Below are 22,568 nucleotides of genomic sequence, written 5' to 3' on the forward strand. Positions count from 1 at the left end.
TTATGGTTTCAAACCAAATTCTTGCACTTGACGGTACGAGTCTTTTCTTACCATGCTAAGCAATGATGCATTTATTAATTTCAAACGTATCATCTTAAAAATGTTTAGTTACATAAGGACAAGTTTTTGAAAGTCCATGAAAACAATAATGGCTTAAAGTAATTCTTCAATTCTAAACAAAGAATGAAAAAATCCTTTTAATATATATTTATTTATGTTAATTTAATTTTCAAAGAAAAAATTGATTATTGTTGATATATGACAAATAGCTAATTTAATAAAATAATTATATTATAGAAGTAAAATAATTCATTGTAGATGGCTAACTACAATGTAAAAATTATGTTAAAAAAGAATTCAACTATGGATTTTTTTTTTTTCCCTTTTTTTTTGGGTGAATGAACAACAAATCAACTATAGCTTTTTTTGGTTCAAAATGAACTTTAATGCACATCAAAGTGATGAGATTGACCAAAACCAATGGTTGTCTCAGAATATTTTTTAATGAGTTTTCCCAATAGCTTAATCAACAAAAATCTCATGGACAGGAAGAGTCAATGATTCTAACAACACACACAAATATATACGCATCAGGATAACAATAGCTTAATCAACAAAAGATTGCAGAATTCAAGAACAAAGATTGAAATTAGATAATGCACATTTGGATGTCTGGATGAAATAAATGTGTACTTCTAATACATATTGAAGGGAAGATATATATATATATATATATGAAGTAGAATCCCACTTGCTTCAGATTTTAAATTTCAAACCCTGCTCCACAATCTTTTTTTAACTGTGATCCAGGATCAAAAAAATTGCTTACTGCAATCATCTATACTTCATCTGATACATGTAAATAGTCCTAAAACAGAGTGAAAGATGGTTGTGTGCATCCATTATTGGTTGACATGTTCCTCCTTCAAAAAGATGAAGAAATTCAAAGTAGGCCACGTGATCAATCAAGTCAAGATCACACAGTACAACTCCTTTGAAACATACAACTCAAAATTTTCACAAGCAAAACATACAACACAATTCCTCCTTCAAATACAATCGCCCTCCTAGAGCACCCATAAATGATAGAACCACACCACATCCACGACTTACACACCATATTTACAACAATACAGATGGTCTGAAAATTATTCACCTTAGGAGATGGAACTGCATAGGTTGATAACGCGGCAGATCTCTAGGGTTTTTGATGCCTAAGAAGTGCAAGCCTCATTTCCAATCTATGACATATAGACAATTATCTCCACAATTTTGAACCATGAAGAATTGGCTAGAGCTAAGCAAGGAATTTGTTTGGCCCTTAGTTTAATCTTCTGGACTGCCTTGGTGTGATCCAAAGTCCATGGGGAAGGAGATTTCCTTAACCTGGTGTACAAAATTGCTGTATCCTGTGCAAGATTTTTGTAGTGGCTGCGAATATAATTCAAGCTACCCAGAAATCTTTGAAGTTGAGTTTTATCCTTGATTTCATCTGGAAATTTAGAGGCAAACTCAATACTGCGATCAATAGGTCTAATTTTCCCATCACAAATTTCATGACCAAGAAATCTGACCTTAGTTAAAAACAATTTTATAATGCTGATCTATTGATTTTGAGAATATGAGAATATCATCAATATAAACAATAGAAAATTCAGTAAAAGGATTAAATATGTCATTCAAAATATGTTGAAATTCTGAAGGAGCATTTTTTAACCCAAATGGCATCACTGTCCATTCATACTGTCCGAAAGGTACACAAAAAGCTGTTTTGTACCTATCTTCTTTGGTGATTTGTACCTGATAATATCCAGATTTAAGATCAAATTTAGAAAAGATCACAGCAGATTGTAACCTATCTAAAAGATCTTTGATGTTGGGAATTGGGTATCTGATCCAACTTAAAGTAAGATTAAGTGGTCGATAATCAATAACCAATCGAGGAATTCCTCGTTCCTTTTCAGCATTTTTATTGACATAAAAAGCTCTGCAACTCCAGGGGGAGTAGCTAGTAGTGACAAGCTTTTTAGTCATTAAAGAGCTGATTTCAGTCTTACATAATTCCAAGTAGTCAGCTTTCATGTGGCTGGGACTAGCTTTAGAAGGAATCATGCTATCGGTAAACCCCTTTACATAGGGTAAAGAAACAATATGCTTCTTTCGGGCCCAAAAAGCATTAGGAATCTCACTACAGATTTCCTTTAGAAAGTGTTGCCGTAGTGACTCAATTTTCTGCTGCTCTTTGGGTTGTACCAATCTTTGATTAATTGCTAAGGAGGATACCTCCTGTTGCAAATAATTCAATTGCTTTTCCTTAAAGATAATGTTATCTTTAAGGGCATTGATATGCTTATTTACTGGTGGGGTCAAGAACTGAAAAGTTATTGACTGACCATGTAAAGTAGAGCATATTCCATGAGAATCAATTTTCTCAATTGGCATAATCAAAGCTAAAAAGGGAGTGCCCAAAATAACCTGTTGTGCCAAGTTTCTGATGAGTAAGAAAGTAGATGGGAGACAAATACCTTCTTTACAAATGAAAACATGATTAAGTTTATACTTAATCTGCATCTTACCTCCACTTGCACTGGTAAGACCTTGAGTGGTTTTCTCAAAATATTGAGTAGGAACCAATCCTTCCTGGATGCAGTTCATGTCTGCACCACTATCAACTAAAGCAATTGCATTAGTGAGTGTGTACTCCTGATTAATTACCAAATTGATATTAATATACCATTTTTGGTAAGTAACTTGATTCAAGAGTTGAAGATAATTAGTACCTTCTGATGGAAGAACTTCATCATTGGATGATGAAGATGGGATTGCAGATTTTGCTTTTAAAAGAGTAATTTCCAAATCCATCGTAGTCTGCCTAGACTTCAATTGACGAATTTCTTCTTTTAAAAGATTAATCTCCATTTTAAGATCAGGGAGATTAGCAGGACGAGAATTTTGTCCTTGGTGTTCTAATCTGCGTAGAACTTCTTTCATACTGTAATGATTTTCTGCTCTCAGAAAATCTGGATTATCTGTATCCTCTGTAGATCTTGCCAAAGCAGAACCTATTTCCAAGACTTTCATCTTGATTTGAGGATCCTGGATATGATCTATAAGATCCAATAAGGATTGTTGAGTTGAAGTCAAAACATTTAAGCTTAACCCATTCATCTCAACAATTGCCTTGTAGTAATCATCATGAGAAGGATTACAGGAACATCTAGGGTTTTCAATCTCTGCTTCAGAGGAAGAAGAAGATTGTAATTCCATGACAACATCTCCGTAATCACTTGATGATTCTGGTTCAGAAGAACTAGTATTAAGTAACAATTTACTTAATTGAAGTCTCAGTTCCTCTTCTATGTGAAGACTACTGAGCTTCTCCTTAGTTCTACACTTGTTTGCATAGTGGCCAATGCGTCCACATTTGAAACATTTAGCCTCAGCCTTGGGCTTTCCTTTACCCTTTGCTTTAGGAGTATATCTCCTTTTAGGCTTAGTATACTGTCTAGAATTATCCTTTTCCTTTGAATAATTCTTTCTTTTGGAATACTTCCTTTTATAAGGTTTCTCAACCTTATTTCTTTTCCTAGGTTTAGGATAAGATAAGGGAGTCTGATAGGCAAATTGATCACAAAATTCACCTACTTCCTTTCGACCAGTTAGTCTTTGGGATTTTAACTGGGATTGTAACTTCAGATCATTACAGAGAGCTAGACCTTCTTGGATTACAATATTAACTAATCCACCATAGGTATAGTTTCTGTAAGGGATAGAGATACCATTAACACATTAAAATAAACCTCCAAATAAAATACTAATTGTAATAGATAGCAACAACAACTATCACCTTGTCCACTATTTTATTTTAGGGTGTCCCAAATTAATTGTCCCATTTGACAAGTCATAGCAAAGAAAGTATTATTTTTTCATAATTACCCTTTGAGTTTTCAAATATCTCCCAACTTGGTAATATACACCTTTAAACTTAAAAGGACAACATGATAATTTTGAAGGGGGACAATGCATTAATTAGGTGTAAACACAATTTTCTTATTATGTTTAGGAACCTCTAAAATTATCTTCAGAAAAAGTTGTAATCGTCAAAAGAGAAATAAGACAAAATCGACATCGATGGGAAAGTAAGTTGTAGTTTAGAATGATGTTGTAGAAAGTACCTGAAAATGACAACGAAATCGTCCTCAATTATCAAAATTATTCACCTGCAAAAAGAGTAGAATCATGTTCATAGGCAGCCCTTGATTCCATAAATTGTCCACTAATGATAATATAGTTTAGTCTTAATCTTAATTAATGTGACACGCATATACCGGAATCCTACTTCATGTACAATTGCCACTGAACTCTTTGCAGCACTCCTTGGCAATGAGTGTGAATTAATTATTCTAGTCTCTTCTCATAAAAAATGATGTGTAACGTGTCTTGTTTATTCACTTGCCCGAGAAAAAAAGTGTCTTACTTATTCATAATCAACTTTATTTATTTGTTTACATCAATTGTTCAGAAACAAACTCTTAGTTTCCTTTAATTAGCTAGTCATCATACAAATTGAATTTCAACTTCGCCACTGATTACTAAATATCGTATAACTTCTAGTCATCATAAGCTTCAGCCTTTGTAGAATATCACAATTCAAAAGTAAGAGCTAGTCACAGAAGTATGAGGCTAAACTATGTAGGATTCACTTGGCACCATTGTAGAATTTGAATTTACCTGTCTACCAGAATTTTGCATTTGGTGCAGAAGTATGGCCATTTGTTGCTGTAAGTTTTGAATTTTATGCACTTGGCCTACATACGACATGGTCTGTTCAACACCTTCCAACCATGCAAGTACAACACGCACTGGTTCCTCGGATTGGATGGCCCTCCTCATCAGCTCCACTTAAGTGAGAGGAGGTCCCAAACCACACATTCAAACACAACCCCTTCTCTCCTCTCCCATCACTTGAGCGTACAAATCATTAGGGGAAGGGCCAGCAATGGAGCTCGAGGAAGCTGCTGGTTGACTTGCTTCAAGTTTCTTTTAGACATGCCTGCATATACAAAAAGTTACATTCAACAATAGAAATAACCGATTTGGAACTGTTACGCCTAAAAATAGAGATAAATTTGAGAAATTTCATACAGAATTAAGTGAAAAAATTGCTATGACAATCAATTAAGCTTAGACCTATAACCTTAGCATGCAGAACATCATCATCAAAGTCCTCTATTATTTTATTTATGAAAAGGAAAGTTATATCTACCCATGTAGATTTATTTTTTATTTTTCCTAAACTATGTAAATTTCACTTGGCACCATTGTAGAATTTGAATTTACCTGTTTACCAGAATTTTGCATTTCATGCAGAAGTATGGCCATTGTTGCTGTAAGTTTTGAATTGCATTTCGTGCATTGCTCATTGTTCCAGTTGTATGAGGCATATTTTGCTTTGCATGATTTTCTCGATTTCTTGTACTGCAGCTCTTCAAAAAAAGAAAAAGAACTGTCAGAATTAGTATAATACAAAATCGATCATTTACATCATTAGAAACATAAGTATTACCCTAAGGATTACCTCCCCCTCCTCTAAAATCCAATACTTGACTATTGGTCCTTGTCAACCAGAGAAGAAGGTACATTAGCATCTTTCTTCATCAGAATCTGTAATGACCCTGATTTTTTCAGATAAATTTTTTCTGTTCTCTTTTCCCTTCTGAGTTTGGTTTCTTGTCGATTAGTGTCGTCTCGAGTGCTCTGGAGTGATTTTCGAGACTATTTTCTGTGAATTGACAACTTCCTTTGAGGACCGAGTCATTCCCACATTTTTCGTTTTTCGACACTATTTACTTTTTGTCTTTTTCCCTATTCCGTCTTTCCTCATTTGTCACTCTGTTTGCGTAACCACACTTCTTGTGTTCGGAGTTGGTTTCTGATTTCACGTTTCTTTATTCCCAATGATTTTTATGAGATACGTATCTTTACTTTAGTGAGAAAGTACTATGGTTGCTCCCAGTGTCCATAGAGGCATAAATGTAAAGTTCTTTGCAAACTTTTTCTTTTCTTGGGGTGTTTTTCATAAATATCTTTTAAAGATATTTTATTTCAGGGGTATCTAAGAAAATATCTTTTGGAAGATATTTTCATTCTGGGGCAGTTTCGCAGTTTTCACTTTTTGGAGGAGTCATTGTGCAATTAATGAAAGTTATTGTTCAATGCCTTGTTTTGAGCCTGGATTCTCGTATGGGATTCATTTTCACATTTCGTCGAGTCGTGGACTCTTAAAATTTCCTCCTGGACGATATTTTTCAGTTTCAGGGTTTCTGGCCCTAGTTTGCGCCAAACTTGTTTTGGGTATAACTCTCTGCTCGGGATTCGGTTTTTGACGTCATTTCTTCCGTTGTTCATATTTTCTCATTTGGAATCTTTTTTCGTTCACAGAATTTTGCCCTTTGAGCGCATCTGCTCAGATTTCACTTTTCCGGATCCGGTGGGGCCCGTTCGGGACACTTTTTGAGTTTTTCTATAAATAGTGGGCCTTTAAGTGAAAAATCAGATTTTTGCTCTCTCTCCTCTCTCTTGGCCGGATCTAGAGGCAGCCATGGCTGCCATCTTCTCTATCTTCTTTTGAGCTTCTTCCCTTCAATGAAATACCTTAATGCCTTAGTGTTTATTGTTCCCCTCGGCGAGGCCTTCGATTCCAACCGATTGGAATCTCGTTTTGGCCATTTCTTGAGTTCGAGTTTGAAGTCAAGTTGTGTTTTTGATGGGGCTTCCTTGAGATTCATGTTCGTGGTGTTGTCCCCGACAAAACCTAAGAGTTTCGTCGGATTCGGAGCCAATTTATTTTGGTGGGGAAATGGAGGTAGGGAATGTTTTAGGCTTTTGTGTGTGTTGTATTGAGTATTTAGCATGATTATACAACTTATATATGTGTCTTGTATCAAATCTAGAAAGTTAGTAATTTTTAATTCTTTGTATAAGATTTAAAATTCATGATGATATATAACTTTGATTTGAATTGTGGCATGGTAGAAAATCTTGTTTTAATATATTGGTCAACATATATTAAATTTGGATTAATTAAATAAGAATTGCTCTTTTTAATTAATATTTATCTTTTGTGAAAGATTAAAGTTCATGGTCGTACCTTGCATGAAATTGAGTTGTATTATACTTCTAAATTAAGTTTTGGCATATTTGTTAACATGCTTTAATTTGAGAGCATTTTGTTGAGTTTGAAAATTTAGAGACTTTAATTAAGAGAATTAATTAAAATCTAATTTTATGGTTTCATGGGCCTAATTAAGCTTTTGTGGGAATATATGTAATGACAATGATATGTCTATTAGCATATATTAAATTGGGGCCAATTGGAAATGATTTGAAATCTAGAGAGTTTAATTATTTTGATGTAATTAGATTCTATCTTATTTATCCATGGATTTAATCATGTTTTAGAAGGTGCTTCTATTTTAAGATCATGGATTTAGACTTGTGAAGTATTCACTTGATCGTGTTATATGCATTGAAGGGCATTGTTGTTAAATTTATATTCATGAGAGTATGTTTCTATATGAATATATTGTTGGCTTGTGATTTCGTAGCATTACGGATATGAAATGTTTATTATGCACAATTGAGAGTTATATTGCTAACTTGTTACTATGTAGTAGTAATATGTATAAGTTATGAACTTATGTGGCTTATTTTGGAATCTTGGAACATTGTTGACTTGAGATGGCTAGGGTTTGGCTCTAGTACGGGGACGTGAGTCCTCTAAGTCATTGAGATAGTGCGCACTTAGGGTGGTCTTCCCTACAAGTTAGTGCCCGGAATAACCATTGAGGTCTCGGCAGAATTCCGAGCGTGATGTCCAAGTCTCCCACTATTTGTTTTCGCATTCAATTCCAAGTTAACAATCATGTTTAAGTTGTTGACTTGTGGTTTTGGCTATTGGCGATTTTGATGTTGTTAAGTACATCCATACTAAATTGACATATTTAGTTGATTTCACACTTTTAGATTTCTAGTTGATAACCTAGAGAATCTATGTCTTGATGTATGGTATTAGATATTCTAATTATGCTAAATTGTTATATTTAGTTGATGTTGCATTTTATACTTCAAGTTGATAACCTTGAGAATCTATATGTTATTGCTTTGTGTAAGCATGCTTCTATGTTGTTACTTTGTGTAAGTATGACCCTATGTTGCTAAAATTGCATGAATAAGGTGATTGATACTAGAAATGATCTTAGGTAACTAGGATGCTCCTTGCGTCTCACCTTTGACATAAACGTTAGGTGGAATGAACCACAATGATTAAATCATGCAAACTTGTAAAACGTAGGTCGATACATGCTCATTTCCTACGAGTAGGTTTATGTTACTCACCCCTACAATACTGGGGCATATTTCAGGTACAAGAATTAAAGTTAAGACTTCCATTATGCTTGGATGGCTTGTAGACTTGAAGACTTCCATTTTTGTGAAGGTTGGCTCGGAATGCCAATTGTAGTCTTAATTGTCAAATGTGTATATTTGATTCGAAACTTGTAATGTGTGCCTAAGCACACTTTTGATTCTCATTTTATTTATATGACATGAGGCCAAGGGCCAAACTTCTTTTAGAATCACATTTATGTCATGGATGTTGATTTTTGCCCTTAATGAGATTATATGAAATTCATGCGTTTTAGTATGCTATTTTGCACCGGAGCGTGTATTGCGTATGAAATTCATTATCTAGAATTCATTTAACATGTTTGAGGTGTGGCCAAAGGCCAAACGGTATTTTGAAGTCATTTCATAGTTTTGAATTCCAAGTTTTCATTCTAAATTACATTTTTGGCATTTTGGCAGTTGGGGGGGTCATATTTTGCATCGGCCATATTTTTGGGCCATGAACCATTGTGGCACATCTTACTAGGTATGTTACGTTTGCGTGCATGGTCGTTTCCGGACAAAGCTTCTTCTTTACACTTTTGTTGCATAATCTGAACTAAAGGGATTTTGGAAATTTTCTTTGGGAAATAAATTTCGTTCTTTACATGATCACTTAGAAAATGTGATTTTAGGGAGGGTTTCTTCTTCGTATTTTTCCAGAAAATGTCGTCTTGACATCTGAAATCGATCCCGAAGTTCAGCTTCTGTTTTTCCATTTAGCAGTTTTTTGGACCCTCTGGACCAGTTTTCTTGGGAGGGCATTTTAGGCATTTCACTGTGCGTATTTTTCAATTTTTCTCACAATTCACATAGAAAACTTGATTTTGAGAGGGGTTTCTTCTTTGTGTTTTTCCAGAAAATGTCATCTAGGCCCTCAAATTTTCATTTTTTCGGGAAAAACCCCGGCTGCCAGGTTTTTAGGTTGCACTTTACTGCCCGCTTCACATGTAACCGGTTAGGAAGGGTTTGGTAACCAGTTAGATGGCTTGGGGCAGTGTCTTGGTCATGTTTCTTGGTCTCCTAACCGGTTAGATGTTCATGGGTTGCCTCTTTTGGATCGTTTTGCCCCTTCTTCTTCCGTTAGCCATATCTTCTTCATCTAGACTCCGAATCAACTGATTTTTGAGTCTAAGTTCATTAATTTTTCGTTGTCTTTCCAATGGTGTGCTCGGTGGCACCCACTTTTAAGCTGAAAATGACATTTTTGCCCCTAGGTTGATTCTTGTCTGTTTTTGAAACCTTGCTTCCACTTTTGTTTCCTTTGGGTTCCGTGACCTCGTTGAGGGTCATAATGGTGTCATAGAGCCATGTTGTATCTCTAGAGACCGTTGTTTTGTCTTTTGCTTCAGCATTTCGGATCCGTTTTCGAGTCATCTTTCGGTTCATCACTGACGTACCGGGTTGAAAAACTTGGGCCGTCACAGAATCCCTCTTCAGATCGGACTTGAAATGCTTCCATTTTTCCCCAATTAACATCATAGTCCACTTTGTTGGTATGCCCCTCATAACAAATTTTCCTTGCTAATATAGGCAAAAACAAAATCTATAAGCTAAGCAGAACTGACTTATATACACTGCTGCAAATTTTTCCTTCAATTATAGTACTCGTTTCACCTTTTATTTTCTATATAATCATCAAAAACCAATCACTTCTTAACTGAAAACTAAATTTTCTTATTATGTTTACCGACCACTAAAATTCTCTCATCAAATTTTAGAGGATAAGACAAAAATCACATTCATAGAAGAATAACAAGAAGAAAAAAGAAATTGTGGCACCGAGTGAAGCTGAAGAAAATACCTCAAAATGGACAATGTAAACTTTTCTCATGTCTTCAACAAAGGATTGGAAACTGGATTATTGAGAATACTCTTTCAATTTGCCTGTTGTGCGAAAGGAACTTTTAACATCACCATGGAATGACAATTTGATGCTCACATCTTTGGCTGGTTATCTCCTGTAGTAGAAAGTAATATAATCATTCAAATAAAAACCATATGGAAAAGAGCAAAATGATGTTCACAGCCAGCCCATGCTCCCATAAATCCTCCAACGACAATAGACTCTAACTCTGTCAAGAATAATTTCTTAAGAAGATGCAAAATTCAATTATAATTGTTCAATATGGAGCTCCTTAAGAAAATGCAAAATTCAATTCTTATTCTTACAAAATTTGTGACACAGGAGATTCATATTCACAATTTGCCCAACAAGCTGTTGAAATGGGACACGGAAAAGTTATTCATATACATAAATGTAAAATTGTGGACTATTTTGCTGTTATAGAGAGAACCAAATCAAATCTTCAAAGGGAATATACTAAAATGGGGTAGGAAAAATGCATTTTAATAAAGTCAAAAATTTTAATTCCAGAAAATTAATTGGGTGAACCAACAACTACCCTTAATATATGTATCATTAATGTATAATTGATGCACATGGAGAGAACAGTAAATTGCATGTGTGATGTGGTGATAAGCGATTAAAATGAGAGGCATGAGATAGAGACTGTAGAACATGAGCGTACCTGACAGAAGAAAATAGAACGAATCTTTAGAATAAGTAGCGGTGGTAGAACGAATTGGCGTGAATTCCAGCGTAGGGGATGTGGGCAATGTTGTGCCAGTAATCACCTTTATTTTACTGGCACCGTTTTTCAAGAAGTGGACATTCTTTCATTTCTAAACATTGAAGCGTGGAGGAAGGCAAACATTCCTTTGGTAAGGATTGAAGCTTAGGGCATTTATAAATCCGTAGACCTTGAAGAGAGGTGAGACCCTTGGATGATGATGATGATATGGATTTCAGATTCGGGCAGTCTTGGATCCTTAGATGTTGAAGAGAGGTGAGATTTTGGAGGCCCTTCAATGATATGAATTTAAGACTCGGCAGATCTCTGATGCGTAAATTGGTTAGAGTTGTAGGAAATAGACCGTCATCAAGAGGAAAAGAGACCAGGTCTGGATATCCACCTGCAATGTCGAATAGTTAAAGAAAGGTGAGTCTATGCAGACCCCACTCTGACAAGGGCTTTAGTACTTTCCCGCAAGTATGAATAATAAGATAAATTAGGTTGGGGGGCAAATTCCCATCCCCATTGCCTTGAGTAAAGGACTCAAGACATGGACAATTATATATTTTTATGAATTCAAGTGATGCGAGGCTTTGAATCTGATCAATTGGCAACCACCTCAGATTATTGCAGCCGCTGATCGAAAGCCTTCTCAAGTTGGGGGTGGACAAGCAGCAGCCTCTTTCCGGAAAGGCCTCGAGACTTGGACATTCCCATATTACAAGGGATTCAAGGTTTTGAAGAATCTGGTTGGTAGTAGGCAAGGATCTCAGATTCACGCAACTCCAGACTTCAAGTGATCTGAGGTTGGGTAACCCTCTTTCTGGGAGCGACAAGGACTCCACACCATTGCAATTCCAGACATGAAGTGATCTGAGGTTGGGTAAGCCTTTTTCTGGGAACGATAAGGACTCCACACCATCACAATTCCAGACTTCGAGTGATCTGAGACTAGTAAAATTGCTATTATTTACGCAACCCCAACGAACATTCCAACCTTTGCCCAATTCCAGATGCGTAATGTTTCAAGAGATGACATAATAATATTTATGTTGAAGTCCTCCTCCTGTTGCTGCTGCTGTAGCATAGTCGTCTCTGAAACCCAGTACTCTAAATTCATGCAATTATCAATACAAAGATGCTTAAGAGTGGTAAGTAACATATTTTCAGTGGGCCAGGACCTCAATGATCCACAATTACCGATGTCCAAGTGTTCAACACCAGAGATGCCTTCAGGGAGGGACTTCAACGCATTGCAATTGTCTATCTCCAAAGACGTTAGCTTATTCAGCTCATTTGCCAACTTCTCATTTTCCCACAAAGCCACCAGTTGGTTGCATTCTCTGAACACGAGACTTTTAAGTGCCACCAAAGATTGCACCAATACTTCCTCAAGCTAAGATAGCCCTCTAATATTCACAACTTCCAAGCTAGTTAGTGAGGTTACACCAACTATACTTTTTAGGACCGCTTCTTCACACTCTTCCAAGTATAATTTTTCAAGAGACGGAAGCCTTAAAGAGGGAACCCTAACCAAATTGGGACAACCATGCATACTAAGCTCACGGAGGCGAGGGAATTGAATTTCATCTTCTTCAACACCCATGCAAATAGAAGAAGACCATTTTTCCCATGCCGGCATGTCCTTAAATATCAGTGTCTCAAGTGATGGAAAAGGAAGTCCATCCCCCAAATTTTGTACTTCAAGCATGCCTTCAATGTATAACTCTTGTAGCTTGGGTAGTTGCTCGAGTGGTGGTAAAGATCTGCATTTTCTACACCCAACAAGACTTAGGTTCATCATTTCAGAAAAGGATGGTTTGCCTATCCATCTTGGAAATTTCGTGCCCGCATAGAACTTAACTTTCAGCTTTTTCAAGTTTATGTGAGGTTGTAGTTTGTCAAACACATTCAATTCAAGGTCTTCATTTCGAGAATCGTTGAACTCACTACGCCATTAAGAAACCTGAGATGCTTCAAATGGCCAATTGAGTCTGATAACTCAGTTATGGAATAATCAGTCAAAGATAGCACCCTTACGCATTGCAAATTTGGCAACAAATCAAACAAAACCCTGTTTGCCAAGTAACATCTCTCCAAGGCAAATGCCTGAACTGGTAATGCTAATAGAGTCCGCAAATGCTGAACTTTGGAAATATGCCTAAACTTTTGAAGGACTTCAAATTTTTGACGAACAAATGGCAAGTGTCAAGCTCGTTTAGGAATTTCAAATTGCTCATTACCCTCTAACTTATCCAACCGAAAGGATATTTTTCCAGCAACCTGTATAGCTAGATCATGTAGAAGGTCATGCATCACAAACGATGATTTACTATCACCTGATTGTTGGAAAAATGACCTTAATAATAAATTATTAAAACATTCATTGCCAAAATCTTCTATCTGCTTCTCTTCAGGCTGCAAAAGACCTACCCCTATCCACAATAGAACTAGCTCAACTTTGTCAAATTCATAGTCTTTTGGAAATGTTGCACAGTAGGCAAAGCAATGCTTCAAATGAGATGGGAGATGATAATAGCTCAATTGAAAGGCTGGAAGAATACCAAGTTGTTGGGGTAAATTCCATATCTTGCTATTTAATATATCTACCCACTCACTTTGGGGTTTAGTGCGCAAGAGGCCTGCAATTCGTTTTTACAGCCAAAGGCAAGCCATTACATTTATTCACTATTTCCTCACCAATTCCTTTTAAACCTGGGTCTGCATTAAAGTTTTCTTTCTCGAGTGCATGACGAGCAAGTAAAGATAGGCATTCATGATTTGACAGCCCTTGTAGAAGGTGAGCCGGCTGAGACAGAGCCATGGTTTTTGCAACTGCTCCATTACGAGTTGTGACAATAATTTTGGTCCCAGGCGCCCCGACTTTAAAAGGACGTTTTAGGACCTCCCAATCTTCATACTTGTCGTTCCAAACATCATCCAAAACAAGAAGAAACTTCTTCCCTGACAAGCTCTCCTTTAAATTCTGTTGAAGCGTTTCCAAAGACATGGAGTCATGAGTTTTTAAAGCGACTCTCTCAAGAATTGCCTTGGTCACTCTATGAACATATGCATGAAAATCATCAGAAACACAAACCCATGCCTTGAGATCAAAACGACCCTCTACGCGTTCATGATTATATGCGAGCTGAGCTAGAGTTGTCTTACCAATGCCTCCCATGCCCACAATGGGAATGACACAGAAATTGTCAGCACTAACTTCATCCTTCAACAACTCCGCAACGATAGCCTCTTGATCTTGTACTCTGCCACAAACTTCAGAGCTGTAGACCAAAGAAGTCGTTTCCCGACCTTCTCTGATTGTCTTGAACCCAATCACTTCAGCATTCTCTTTCAAATTCAGGATACTCTTTTGTTTTTCAATATCTTCTAATCTTTTAGTGATGTCCTCTATCTTGGACCTCATATCATTTTTGGAAGTAGTTAACTTGGACCTCACATTACGATAAAGCTTAACAGCTGGGTTGAGTTTTGGTACCTTACTAGTACTGCTGCTGGCATGAGATTCTGGCTTGATCAAAGTTTGAGTAGCCAAGTCATCCAGCAAATCATCCAAATCGTACGCCAAGTCGGTGAGATCGTCCATCCACAATTTGACAGCAGCATCATTTTCCAATAGCTTGTCCTCTGCGTTAGCAAGAACAGCACGAATAGCTGGCAACATTTTCTCCAACTTCTTCAACTCACTATGGATTCCCTCCCGACGAGCATGAATTGACACCGCCGGAGAGACCAACTTTTCAAGCAGCACCTGAATGATCGGGCCCAGAAAGATCCCCGCAACCTCCATCGATCCTTTGTGAAAAGAGATGTATAAGTTTGTGGGTTTTGCTTGCACCTAATCAGATTCAAACCAAGCGCAAGAGCAAAGAGGAAGAGGAAGAGGGAGAGGAAGAGGGGGTTGACGACTTGACTGGGATCTTCAAAAGTCTTTGGAACTGTCGGCCATAATACCACTAAAGTTGGATAAAATAATTCAAAGCACATAGAAAAAGAAAAAAAAAAAAAGTAGTTGTGGAAAATTAGACAACCAGAGCACCAATCATTCACCCACAATCAATATGGAATCTTTTATCTCAATCATCCGCTCATTTTTTTAGGATGCCATTTGAGTTTTTTGTCTTGGATATTTGCCATGGCAACTTACCATATATGCCCTTCTATAACTATTTTTTTTTTTTAATACATCACAGCAATATCTTAGACATGTTTTTTACATCTTACACTATTTTAAACAATTTTTTTAAAAAACAAAAGCATGAAACCCCTCTTAACTTGTAAATTGGCCTTTGATGATTTTTTTTTTTTTTTGGCACAAGTCCTCTCCCAACTAATCCTTTTTTAATTTTTAATTTTTAATTTTTTGTGTTACTTTTAGCATATGAGACGCGCATATTGTTTGTGTGTTTGTGATCTTATTTGATATTAAAATTTGCATTTGTTGTTTTTGGAATGTAAATGATTAATACCTTTCAATGATATAAGGAAAACCTCATCTCATGCCAAAATACTCAATTCTAATTAAAAATGATCATTGCAAGCTTTTCAAGTATATGTCTATGGTGTTGTAACTCCTTCCAGATTGAAAGTTATAGTTGTTTAAAATACGAATTAATTTTTTGTATTGTTTATTTTAAAGGAGGGGAGGTAAGCGTAGTGTCACGGGCCTAAAGATTTGGCCCAGCGGCACGGCCCATGCGGCACCAAGGCGTTGCTTCAGCTCGCGCAAGCGCCCTGGTCAGCCACCACGACCTGCCCTCCCAAGGATACATGCTGACTGGTTTCGGCCTGCCATGGCCTCGTCAGGGGAACGGCTCCAGCTCCCGACCAGTTTGTGCAGGGATGGCCAACTCCCTTCTTCATAGTCAAGTCCACGACCAGCGACAAGTACCTCGAACTGAACCGAGTCGACCTGCCTGAACTCTGAAGAGGTACCATCCTGTGCTCCTGCACGCCCCTTCCCTGGAACCATTCCCAGTCAAACTCTGCTCTTTGCCAACCAGCATGCGTGTCTTCCATCCTCCAAGCGTCTTAGGAATCACTTCGTGACATTCTCCCCCACCCAAATCCTGCGACGTCCTCGTCGCAGTGCGGCGCTTCACTACTGCGTCCACTCCCTTCCAAAGTCTGCCTCCATGCGGTATGCTCGCCTTCCCACCATCGCTTCCTTGTGCAGCTCCCTGCACTGCACTCGCCCAATGATAGGCCTCGGACCAAGGGGACGTCCACTCCTCAAGGACGTGACTCTTCTCCGTCATGCCGCCTCCGCGACATCCCGAGCAAGCAATGGCCTTCTGCCGACTTGATGTTCGCCCTTCACCATGGTTTGCATCGCCCAAGGACTAAGCACGAACTTTGGTGCGCGCGGCCCTCCGACCCTTCAATGCGCAACTTCAACGGACGCCTCTTCCTAGGGAGATGGAGGCTCTCCCCCCCAACTGCATTGATTCCTCCACATCGACGCAACTTCAATGCACCGTCTTCATTCTCTGACCCCTCCCGGACCGACAAGGGGGCACCCCACCGTGCTTTACCCCAAGTCCTGCTCTGATACCATTTGTCACGGGCCTAGAGATTTGGCGCAGCAGCACGGCCCGTGCGGCACCAAGGCGTTGCTTCAGCTCGCGCAAGCGCCCTAGTCAGCCACCACGACCTGCCCTCCCAAGGATACATGCTGACTGGTTTCGGCCTGCCATGGCCTCGTCAGGGGAACGGCTCCAGCTCCCGACCAGTTTGTGCAGGGATGGCCAACTCCCTTCTTCATAGTCAAGTCCACGACCAGCGACAAGCACCTCGAACTGAACCGAGTCGACCTGCCTGAACTCTGAAGAGGTACCATCCTGTGCTCCTGCACGCCCCTTCCCTGGAACCATTCCCAGTCAAACTCTGCTCTTTGCCAACCAGCATGCGTGTCTTCCATCCTTCAAGCGTCTTAGGAATCACTTCGTGACAGTAGGGTGAGGATGAGATGAGTAAAATTTAAAAAAAGGAAAATATTTTTAGACAGTTTAAGAAAGTAAAAACAAAAGTTTCCAATTTCAAATTCAGATTACTCAAATGAAATACTTGGTAAGCTTTTCATTATTATTGTCTTTGTTTTATCTTAATGGTGTCGTTGCGTGAATTGGTAATTAAAAATTAAGTTATGAGTGTGATGGAGAGTTAAACTGGTTTTTGGCCATGAATGGCGGATAGATGCATCTGTTGTTTTAATTATTAATTTGTTACCGTTGATAAATTGTGGGTGTCTGTTACTTCTCCAATATATATATATATATATATATATATATAAAGGTATTTTGTAACCTTTTGAAACCGGAGTTTAGTGCAACCCTAAAAATATTTATAAAAAGGTAATGATATTCTGTCCGATTAAATTGGCCTACTTCTAGTTCGGATCTTACGTGTAATTGTTACGTAATTACTTAAATTGTTAATATTTCTCTCTATCTCTCTGATTTCTCCGTTTCTTCTTGATTCACGGTTCTCTCTTTTCCACTTTGCAAAATTAAAGGGAAAATAAAGTATTGAGAAATTTCTATTAATTCATAAAATCAAAGGAAAAAATACATATAAACGTATATGTTTGCTTGAAGAGAAAAAAACAAACATGTATTCACGTTTTTTTTTTTTTTTTAATTAGATTTCATTTTTAAGTAAATTAGCGCAATGTTTGAGTTTAAAACTGTTAATTAAGATATATCATCTAACGAAGCTATTATATCTGTTAAAAACCATTAATTTTGGCTTTCAAAATTTTACTGTTTTCTCCTAACATTGAGACATGGTCAGATTCAGTCTAAATCATGGTGGTTTGATGAGAAACTAAGCTCAAGTTTCGTAAGGTCTATGGTTTTTGTTATTATTATTATTATTTTTCAGTCAAATAGAGATGCCTGAATCTCAAAAGTATGAATGCAAACTCATCCCAATATTATTTGTATCATTTAGGAATACTTTTTCAATTATCCAGTGATATAGATATGAAGAAAAATACGAAGCCAACACACATAACAATACAAAGTCTCGAGTATATATGACATTGGCAATTGAAAAAAAAAAAAAAAAAAAATGTTTTAAATTTGAAAGTCTATTATGAAGATCAACGAACCGCCTTTCATATCATCTAGTTGATATGGTCGTGAATTTTGAGCTAGTCAAAGATTTTCTGTTATGTGGTTGTGGTGCTCAGAAGTGGTGGTAGTGTGATGCCGTAAAAGGAAATAGGGTTAATTTCTCTAACACCTCCTCAAATTTTGTCAAATATTACTCTCAAATATTTTTTGAAGATAACTATCAGCTATGAAGCACGGACACGGGTACAATATGACACAGCAATACGACAAATTTCAAAAAAACAGATCACGAACACAATAAGGATACGGTAATAAAATAATAATATATATATATATATATTTTTTTTTTTTTTACTCAATTTCTAGTTTATATTTAATAAACACAACTTTTAAGCCCATTATTCTCTTGAAAAATATAAGCCCAAATACCTTGAAAAAAAGAAAAAAAAAAAAAAAAAATATATATATATATATATATATATATATATAAGGGTACATATTTGTATCTAAAAGTATAATTATTATTCTTATAACCGGTTCTAAAAGATAAGATTGCAATCTTATCATTTATCCCTTCCTAGTGTTTGTATTACCTTTTTTTTAAGTAGTTATCTCTAGGAAATGAGACGGCAGAGGGGAAGAATATGCTTCCAAATAAGAATTGATCGCAAACAAGCAACCTATTTTCGAAGCTTTTAATCGGCCAAAAGTCTGAAAAATGCAAGTTCTCTCTTCTCCTGGAACCGACTTTCTTATCTCGTCCATCTCTCTCCCTCAATCCGTCTTTCTATGAATACACACAACTGTATACATGTATATATCTCTTTATCTTTTTTTTTTTTTGGACTTAAAATCTAAACCCAGTGTCCTAGGCGTGTCGCCGGCGTGTCCTTCGCCATGTCCAGCATGAAAAAAATGATAAAAAAATAGGACACCTTTATTGAGGTGTCGGACATGTGTCGAAGCCTCGGACACGTGTCCGACACCGATAAGACAGCTCATTCCCATGTGTCGATGCGTCATAGACTATCAGTCAGGTCAATTTCTATTTTTTCGTTAAAATCTCCATTAAAAATATGGAAAAAGATAACTTTGCCCTTAATTTTTTAATCCTATTTATTTCAAAATATCATGTTACTTAAATGACCATTATACCCTTCATATATATATATATATATATATATATATATATATATATATATATATGTAACAATAACAACCCGCGTACAAAGGCGATGATGGTGAATTGCCGAACTAATAAATTTGCAATGGTCAGAGGCGATGGCGGTAATGCGGTGGTGGTGGATATTCACGATCCCATGGAAGAAGACAGAGACGACAAACTAGGTGAATCCACCATCATGGAAGAAGACAATCATGGACAGCAGGTCGCCAGACGGTGGTGGTTTGGTGGGAAGGAAAACGTGAACCAGAGATTGCGGGTGGAGTCAACGGTGACGTCCGAGGTCTTAACACCTTTGATGGGCTTGGAATTGGGTAAAGCTCTGACGTGGAGGAAGCGGACCACCAACCATCACTGTCCATGGCATTGGGTGGAATTCTGACGTTGTAAGCGGCGCATTTCAGCCCTTCGAGTGTGCCTTTCAGGCCGGCTGGCATGAACTCTCTGCAGCTGTACATGGTATGGCCGCTAAGTCCGACGACGTAGTTCTTCAGTCACCCCCTGCACCTGGGTTTCCTCGGCGCTGTGATCTTCATTTCAAAATCTATGTAAATATGGGAAATTATAAAAGATAGAAAAGAGGATAGAGATAAAGAATTAGGAATCCTTGAATCAAGATTCGATTTCGTAAATGGGAGTTAGGATTTGTGGGGCACATCAATTTCTTGGACTTTTGCGGCAACTAGAGTTTGAGTAAGGAATGAGGCTCTCTTGCGGCTAGGGTATGTTTGGTTTAGACAAAGAGTGAATGAGGAAAACTAGACAAGAGCTTATAAATGATAATATGGGATTGGGGTCTACAGTAGTAAAGTGCCCTCCTCTTCCTCTTGATCCTCAAACTCCATAACACTTTTTTCACTAATACAACAACTAATTATATATAATCAATATAGAGAGCTGTAAGACATATATATAGTCATCGGAGATGAGACTTAATTTGATTTGGGAGTGTTATAATAACAATTAAAAATAATAAACACAAATTCAATTAATTATAATTAAAAATAAATTACACATGGCTTAGAATTAAAACAAATGTAATAAAAGTTCCAAATTAAATACATACACAAGCAAATCTAAATTAAAATAGGAAACTAATTATGTGGGTGTGTGACTATATATAGTGTTGATGCAAAAATCTGCACAATTCAGAGCGAGGGTGTTTCCTACAAAACAGAAGAGAGAAGTGATAACCGGCGTGGTACCAGCCGGGAGCACTCCGATGGTCAAGTTAGTACCTCACGATTGAATCTCCGATAAAGGATTAAATATAGAATTATGGCGTACCTTTCAAGTCGATTATTTACCTTCTTATAGGAGATGGTAACTGTCGTTACATATGGTAACCGTCAGAGAGATTTTTTATGATTCCACAAAGATTTTGGGGATTTGTCCTTACCCTTATCTCATTTCTCATTTGACTTTGAGTTGCCAATTATTTTTATCCTTATCAGTTGCCCCCCATTCTCATGCTTGCTTGTCAAGCATCGAGAATGTCAAAGTATTTTTGACTGACCTTTCTTTAGCATAAATCAATCTCATTTTAGGTTAACCCTGTTGGGCGACCTCTTTTGGTTTACCTCTCTTACTCCTTTAATAAAGAAGCAGATTTGTCCAAACTTCATGAGCTGAGGGAGTAGGCTTTCTTAAGCTGAATGAGCTTACCTATTAAAAAGGAAAGTATATTTTAAGAGCTTCACTCAGCTTGCCCTTCAAAAAGGGAAATATATTTTACGAGCTTCACTCAGCTCGCCCTTTAAAAAGGGAAATATATTTTACGAGCTTCACTCAGCTCGCCCTTGAAAAAGGAAAGTATATTTTACAAGCTGATTTTGACCCCTTTTAATACGGAAGACGACAATTACAAGCTTCATCCAGCTCGGGCCCTTATAGTACGGGGCACTTTATTTCAACCCTTTTTAATACAGGGAACGACGATTATGAGTTTCGTTCAGCTCACCCCTTTAATAAAGAGGTAGATTGATACGAGTTTCACTCAGCTCACCCTTTAACAAGGTAAGTAGATTACTATGAGCTTCACCCAACTCACCCTTTAACAAGGTAAATAGATTACTATGAACTTCACCCAGCTCACCCTTTAATAAGGGAAGTAGAGTACTACGAGCTTCACTCAGCTCTCCTTTTAACAACCTTTATCAAGGGAAGTAAATTACTGTGAGTTTCACCCAGCTCACCCTTTAACAAGGGAAGTAGAGTACTATGAGTTTCACCCAGCTCACCCTTTAACAAGAGAAGTAAATTATTATGAGCTTTACCCAGCTCACCCTTTAACATGAATATCTTAACATATCAATCTGCACGATCCGGAGACGAGGCCATTCCTTTTGAGTTACCCATTCCTTTATAGGAGAATTAATAATAGTCGTGTCCACATAGGGAGTTGATTCCCTTTACCCTTCCACCAAGGACTAGGAGAGTTATTCCATATAGAAGTCGATGATATCTCATATACAAGTAATCTATCTAAACTGCTTGGACTTTCGTGTCAGTTAGTCTTCCACTTGAGCTAATGTTCCTTATCATATAGTATGGAGTTTAAACAAAATGGGTATTCTAAAACTAATTATGTGTATGTCCATATCTAAAACTAATTATGTATATGTGTATATATATTGCTGGCACCAAAACCTGACAACCATCCTGGCGATAACATGGACCAATGAAAAGATGACAAATATTTTAATATACCATTAATGAGAATCGGCCATATGGAATATCAGGGGCAGAAAAGGAAATGACCTGTGGAATTATATTGGATGTATTGATTGGCTGCCAAGCTTAAGCAACTAATAGTTGACTATTTCAAACTGGGCTACTATCGTAAAAAGAAGGGCTAGAGTTTGGTTGAAAGGCAACAACTAAATTCTTATTTTATAGGAAGTTTAGTTGAGATATAAAAGGGAAGCTTAAAAGATAAAAAGGTCTCTTCAAGGTTTTACTCAATTTGAATTAGAAAGGAGAGAAAATCAAGGAAGGAAAGTTGAGTTATGATAAGGAAGCTCCAATTTTGACTTAATTTGAGAAAATCAAGGAAAAGGAGATTCTATCGCAAATAATTAAGAAAAGAAGTTGATTGAAGACTTCCATAAATAGAAGTATTGTAATTCTATTCAAATCGTCAAAAAGAAGCTTGTGGGAGTTCTTACTATTCTCTCTCCCGCACATTTGCCTGAAATTAGCCACCAATTAAAAGAGATAGTTGGTGTTCAATCATATTTTGAGTATTTACATACTCTAGCACGCCCG

General features: G+C 37.2%; 2 protein-coding genes across 2 annotated transcripts; both read right to left on the reverse strand.

The window, feature by feature from the left end:
• Positions 1–5,032: 5,032 nt before the first annotated feature.
• Positions 5,033–12,663, reverse strand: LOC132281266 (putative disease resistance protein At3g14460). The gene is made up of 7 exons (XM_059782984.1): positions 12,556–12,663; positions 12,222–12,417; positions 12,011–12,131; positions 11,551–11,966; positions 11,209–11,421; positions 5,341–5,486; positions 5,033–5,053 (listed from the first exon to the last, which is right to left on the reverse strand). Exons 1-7 carry the CDS (start codon positions 12,661–12,663, stop codon positions 5,033–5,035), a joined length of 1,221 nt encoding a protein of 406 aa, XP_059638967.1.
• Positions 12,664–13,205: 542 nt separating this feature from the next.
• LOC132282407 (putative disease resistance RPP13-like protein 1) lies at positions 13,206–15,108 on the reverse strand. Its single transcript, XM_059784076.1, has one exon. It carries the CDS (start codon positions 14,830–14,832, stop codon positions 13,648–13,650), a length of 1,185 nt encoding a protein of 394 aa, XP_059640059.1. The 5' UTR covers positions 14,833–15,108; the 3' UTR covers positions 13,206–13,647.
• Between the last annotated feature and the right edge of the window lie 7,460 nt (positions 15,109–22,568).

This window comes from Cornus florida, unplaced genomic scaffold (genome assembly GCF_030987335.1).
Source record: "Cornus florida cultivar Cherokee Brave unplaced genomic scaffold, ASM3098733v1 CherokeeBrave_3.0.0_Hap2_Chr11, whole genome shotgun sequence".
Lineage (NCBI taxonomy): Eukaryota > Viridiplantae > Streptophyta > Magnoliopsida > Cornales > Cornaceae > Cornus > Cornus florida.